General features: G+C 33.6%; 1 protein-coding gene across 1 annotated transcript; it reads left to right on the top strand.

Moving 5' to 3' along the window:
• Window positions 1–3,704: 3,704 nt before the first annotated feature.
• On the top strand, window positions 3,705–5,113 carry LOC111899203 (uncharacterized). The gene is made up of 2 exons (XM_023895073.3): window positions 3,705–4,821; window positions 4,963–5,113. The coding sequence occupies exons 1-2, from the start codon at window positions 3,799–3,801 to the stop codon at window positions 5,023–5,025; spliced, it is 1,086 nt and encodes a 361-aa protein (XP_023750841.1). The 5' UTR covers window positions 3,705–3,798; the 3' UTR covers window positions 5,026–5,113.
• The last annotated feature ends 1,576 nt before the right edge of the window (window positions 5,114–6,689 follow it).

The raw sequence follows: 6,689 nt of genomic DNA, 5'->3' as shown, positions 1-6,689 counted from the left end.
TCTTAAGATTAGTCTGTTTAAAGACGAAGGAGTCTCTAATAAGGATCGATTTTGTAACTCAAAGGTTACGATTGAAATTCCATCATAGGATAAAGAGCAGGTGCAAGATTGAGCACCGCCTACGACCAAGAAGTCCAAGAGTTAGATACTCATTCAAAGGAACATAGAAGTTACAAATATTACCTAAGATGAAGAGATAACTTGTGGAGTCATTATACAAGCCCTTTTTTGTTGATGATTCCGGGACATAATCATCCTAAGGTGATGCAGCCATTGCTTATGATGTGAGTAATGAATTCTCACGACGTGATAGGCCAAAAATCAACCTATAAATAGCAAATTCCACCGTTTCATTCCTTACACCTAAATTTCTTTCCTCTCTCTCGTTTGCTGAAGGCGTTTCCCTTCCCGATCCCGACGATCACGAACCGTTGACCGTCTCTAGTAAGATTCTATCCAATCGCGCTACTAACGTGAGTGCATAGTCCCTTTCATGAACATCATTTTAATACAAGTATTGATTAAAGTATTAAATTATATATTTATGTGTGAAATATTTGATATTGCCTGAAATACATGTTAAGAGCATACCTGATAAATATATGATGATTTAGGGTACAGAGTAGACCTAAATATATTAAGAGGGATATTGGGTAGTATCTCCTGGTAAGTAAGCGTGAGATATACATGGATGGAATAACTTTAAAACTTGTCATTGATCTGAGAGTATGGATTAGACTTAGTCAGTTGTCTTTAGTCTGAGAGTATGGATCGGACATAGTTATTTGTTATTAATCCAGGAGTATGGATTAAGACATAGTTAATTATCCCTAGTCCGAGAGTATGGATTGGGCACAGTTATTGATCCGTGAGTATGGATCAGACATACCCGATCCGGGAGTGTGGATCAGGTAAAAAGGTTAGTTTTAGATCCAAGAGTATGGATCAGATAAAGAGGTCAGTTTTAGATCCGGGAGCATGGATGAGGTAAAGAGGTTAGTTTTAGATCCGGTAGTATGGATTAGGTAAAGAGGTTAATTTTAGATCCGAGAGTATAGCTCGTGTCGTTGTGAGGATCGACGGGGTGGGGTAAAGTTGCTTATATATGGTGAAATTGTATATTTTGTGATTTCTATAATATATATATATATATATATATATATATATATATGATATAACATTGTGCGATTGAAATCCCTATGTATTCACCAGGTTTCCCAACCTCACCCATTCAATATATTTGTATCACAGGTATCGATATGAAGCTATATTACATTGAGAGATTAAAGGATATTTAAATCACTAGTGTAAATTAATGTAAAGTCTGTTTATGCTTATGTTTCTGTATTGACGATAACATCCTAAAGTTTTAATATAAACAAAATATATTTCTTCGGAAATGCTTTGATAATATATTTATCATGTTTTATGGGAAAAAATTCCGTAATATATTTATTTAAAAATATACTATGATTTTCAAATAAAGCATAAACAAATCGGTCTTTTCTGGCCGTGAAATTGAGGATGTCACAACATGCAAGGTCACCAAACATGAAAAATCATGCATGAAAAAACAAACATGTGTTCATACCATTTGCATTTGATACATTTGATTTCCTTGCGCCAGATGCGGTAAAACTTCTTAATAGAGTACAATGGATCATGCATAGCAATGTTATATCCCCTAGATCTATGGATGTAGTCTTCAAAAGAATTGGTTTTATAATACAAAAAGGCTTTGCGGCACAAGTTGTTACCCGTTTGTCTTCTCATTCGTTGTACGATGATAATTGAGATTCATTAATAAAAAAAATTATAATTAAAAGAAAAATAAAAATCTCTCTCTCTCTCTTTCTCTCTCTCTCTCTCTCTCTCTCTCTCTCTCTCTCGAACAAGAAGGGCGTAGTTTCTAGCCTAAAATCCATTATTATACATCAATTTACGCCTCCATATTTTAATTTCTACATATGTAGAGTTAGAGGCATTAACCTAGTATCAAGAGGTTTAAGATTTTCGATAAATGCTTCAATCGTTTTCTCTATGTTTCTCTTGCGTCGCCGGAGAATAATGACCTGAGAGCCACCGCCACTTTGCCAGATTCCATCACCATCACTACTTTGTCACCCACCACACAACCCACCATTAATGATACCTCGATCCTCCCTCCTTCACCGTCTGAATCACCTACCCTATTCGATCTGAAGCCACCATCTTGTCGGTAAGATGAAGAATGATGAATTACAGGTAAGATGAAGAAGGTTCTTCAGGTAAATCGCACCGCCACTCCACCTATTGCCACCAAAACTTCTTGCGATGCTAACCCTCACCCAAATCACCGATAAATCGCAGGAACCGTCATCTTCTTCATTTGTGTCGGCTCTTAGGTCTTTGACAACCTCCAACACGTGACCAAATTATAGGTAACTGGAATGAAATCGGGGATAATAGGGCCAAAATTTGAGACCAAATTTGTAGAAATTAGCACTCTACCTGTGTGTGTCTAGGGTTTATACTGGGGGTGACAGAAGGTTAGCGAAGGAAGATTCTGATGCTAAAAGAACTTTAGCATTACTCGAAGCAATCCTAACAATCTCGATTCTCAAATCGTCACTCTCTACAACCTTTTAAATTTCGGAATCGGCAATGCCTCGGAAGCACTTCCCTCCCATATTTAAACCAATCGATTTCAAGAACCAATCGATTCTCATATGAATCGATTCATGAAAAACACTGGTCAATCGATGTTGTTCTACTTACCCCTAACGTCGCCATCTCCCACTGCAAGTGGTCACCTTTGATTGTCTTCCTCTTCTCTCGTTGGTACTTGTCGGATGCTTCTCCGGTGATGAAACTGATGAACAGTTCATTTTTGCTTATACCCATCTCAAGGAAAAGGGGAAAATAGTGAAGTTCTTTGAGACAAAAGGGAAAAAAGGATTGGAGAGAGAGAGAGAGAGAGAGAGAGAGAGAGAGAGAGAGAGAGAGAAAGAGAGATGAAACTCAGGATGCTTCTCCGGTGATGAAACCGATGAATTCAGTTTATTTTTTGCTTATACCCATTTCAAGAAAAAGGGAGTGAAGTTCTTTGAGATAAAAGAGAAAAAAGGATTGAAGATTTTGAGAGAGAGAGAGAGAGAGAGAGAGAGAGAGAGAGAGAGAGAGAGAGAGAGAGAGAGAGAGAGAGAGAGAGAGACCCTTTGTAATTAAATAATAAAGTAATAGGAAAATAAAAATAAAAAAGAAAAGGAAAAAACAAATAGAAATGGATAAATCCATTATTTGAAGAGTGTTTAAAGTGTATTGAACCAAAAACTCAACAAAATAAAAAAATTTAGACTTCTTGTATTAATTCAAACTTGTTTTTATTATAGTGATAATTTTGAGTGGATCATTTGTGTAGTTTAATAAAACAAAAATCTTGTATAGAGTTTTTGCTCATGAGCTTTGTGATTATCATAAATTGAAAGTTAGGGTTGTGTCATTTTCTCTTGCGTTTGTCGTTAGAAACTAAAAGCCAATTGGTTCATAGGCCATATGAGCCGTCCCACCACAAATGCTCAAAGTATATACTTTTTACCTATAAAAAAGGCGGACTTTCCATGATTACATTCCCCATCAAAAGCTCATAGGATTTCGCCGGATGTACGTCTTATGCATCAAACTTCAAATCCCCTCGTCACGTCATTTTCATTTAAACCCTAAAAACGAATCCCTCAATCCCCAAAATCGTTAATAAACTCCATCATAGCAATATTCGTCCCTTCCCCTGAAACTAAATTCTTCAGTAAACCATTAAAAATGGCGTCCAAGAAGGACGAGCTCCGGTACCACCATTTTAGCCATGATCATTTCTTAGATTACACCAAACTACAGCCACACGGCCACGCATCTTGCTCCGGCTGCCGGCAGACCATATCGCAGGGAAGATTCTACTACAAGTGCAAACTATGTGGTTTTTACCTTCATCAAACCTGCTTCAACATGCCCGAAAATGTCACCCACCCTTCTGACTCGAATCATAATCTCACCCTTGAAACCTTCCCTACTACTTCCAAACTTCCGATTAAATGCAAAGCTTGCGAAAATCCGATCAAGGGGTTTTACTATCGGTGTTCCAAATGTATCAATTACTACCATACCTTATGCTTAGCCGCTCCTTTGTCTATGAAAACCCCTTTGCATCGTCACTCGCTTAATATCGAATTCAAGCCTGTTTATGATTTCCAGTGTGATCTGTGCGATAAACCGAGTTACAGTGGGTGGATGTATCACTGTAATTTATGCGAATTTGATGCTCATCTTTCGTGTGTTCTTACCAATAAAGGATCCCTGCAACCTGCGGTGCAATCTTCCGCGAAGGGTAACCAGCAACGAGATGAGCTAATCGAGTTGCTAACAAGAGGTTTGGATCTTCATCAACCACATGATCAAAATCAATCGAACATGTTGTCTAATGATCAAGATATTGCAAACCAGAGCTTTCAGCTTAGCGAAACGTGCTTCTCGATAGATTTTCAGAACTCGTTGCTTGGAAACGATGGTGATAAGATGCAGTATTTAGGTCATGGAGGAGGTGTTCGTGAAGCGGTGATCCCGGAAGACTCGAGAATGTATGGAGGTACTACAGATGATGGTGATTCGCAACAGCAAGTTTTTGAAGAATCCAAGAGATCGGAGAGAAGTAGAAGTTCGAGCTATAGTCAGAAATCTATAGCGGTGTCTTCGGGTGTTATTGGAGCTCATATTTGGACGGAATTAGAGGAAGCTACCGAAAAAAGGAATTCGAAGCCGGGAGATACGAGACTTTTTGAATCCAACACAGTAAGTTTACAAATTCGTTTAATTAAAAATGATTAAACTTTTTTTCTTACAAAAATATAAATTGATGATAATAAAAGTAAAAAATATAAATAAAAATATACATTTTACGAATTATTAATTATTATTTTGTTGTTCTTTTAGGGGAGACCGCGTTTAAGCAGGCGAAACTTCATGTGCTGCTTTCATGGGCAGATTTCTTCGTGATGCTTCTTACATCGACTAGTGTTTTTGCTTTAAATTGTATTTAAATATTATATATTATATATTATATATTATATATTTGAATCTTATATTTTTTTTTAACTGATAATAAACCTAGTCGAAGTAATTATGAATTATTGAATTATACAATAACCTTTTTTCAAAACACTCTAAATTTAGTAATTTACACACTCCAAAGTATAAACATCTCATGAGCACATTTACGTAAATATCAATTTCAAATAATCTTTCAAAAATACACACTTTAACATTTCTTAAGTAAACATCATCCTCTTTAACCATCTTTGTAAAAATGGACGTCTTTACATATTAGTTTGGCACGACAGATCATAGACAACATTAATAAATAAGATAGATGTTAAAAAATATTAGGGAAATCTCTATTAAAATCTTATTATTTTACTTTAATTTTCCAAAAAAAAAATTCAAACAAAAACTTGATTGTGAAAAAAATATGAATTACTAGCAAAAATGACAATCTGTATATTTTTCCATGTTTACAGGTTTTATTGCTAACCGTAACGCAAGTTATTAAATAAGCAAGGCAAATCTTCCTTAAAGTTTCATTATTTTACCATAATTTGCGAATAAATCACAAACTACAATCTAATCTATTTACTAAAAACCATAAATTACAGGTAATGGTGATAATTTGACATTTTTCTCCTTCTAATAAACATTTTACGAGTTTTATTGTTAAACTGGACATCTAGTCATTCAATGAGCAACTAAGATATATTAGTTTATAACCCGTGTGGAACCACGGCTACAAAACTAATTAATAGGGTGTTTGTTTTTCCTTTTAAATCAACTTTTTGATTTTTAACATTTCCAAAATGTTAGAAAAGTCCAGAAATTATTTGGTTATTGGAAAAGGACTTTTAAAACAAACTTTTAGCAAAGCACAAAAAGTAGCATTTTCAAAAGTCATACTTATGTGACTTTTTGACTTTTTGAAGATTTGAGCTGAAAAAGCAAAAAAAAAATCTCAAACACTTTTTAAACAAAAATTTTTGGAAAATCGTCTTTTAGAAAAAATCAATTTACAAAAAAGACTTTTTGCTTCAAAAAGTAATGTCAAACACCCTCTAAACTTTTATAGTAAAAAACTCAAAATTATTAATTATTTATTTTAAGTAAATTATTAATTAAGAGATATTTTTTAGTCATATAAAATTATAGTCGTTGATTAAAATAAATACGTAAAATTATATCACCTTATAATCTATATTAATTTAATTTAATTTTTTATTCTAACGTTATTAATTTAGTAAAACTAAAATGGAAAATTTAAAATTTAAGATTTAAAATGGAGAATTAATAGGCTGACAAATGACATGACATTAATTAGAAGGCATAATATAATGATATATGGCAAAAAAGTTATTATTTTATCAGCATACGAAGATATATATATATATATATATATATATATATATATATATATATATATATATATATATATATATATATATATATATATATATATATATATATATATATATAATGCTACGTCTACTAAAGAGATGTTATGATGCATTCTATATTTTTTTAAATGTAAAATGCATACATCAAAAATCACAATAATTATATAAAATAGCACCAAGTTCATTACTTTTGAAGTTTATAAGAAACTACACATTTTC

This window comes from Lactuca sativa, chromosome 8 (assembly GCF_002870075.4).
Source record: "Lactuca sativa cultivar Salinas chromosome 8, Lsat_Salinas_v11, whole genome shotgun sequence".
Lineage (NCBI taxonomy): Eukaryota > Viridiplantae > Streptophyta > Magnoliopsida > Asterales > Asteraceae > Lactuca > Lactuca sativa.
The sequence above is the reverse complement of the archived record's forward strand: the minus strand, read 5'-3'. Positions and strand labels throughout refer to the sequence as shown.

Excerpts from the sequence above, each read along its gene's own strand:
- LOC111899203 (XM_023895073.3), top strand. The coding sequence starts at position 3,799 with ATGGCGTCCAAGAAGGACGAGCTCCGGTACCACCATTTTAGCCATGAT. Across the intron at positions 4,822-4,962 it reads GACTTTTTGAATCCAACACA|GGGAGACCGCGTTTAAGCAG; the intron begins GTAAGTTTACAA and ends TTGTTCTTTTAG.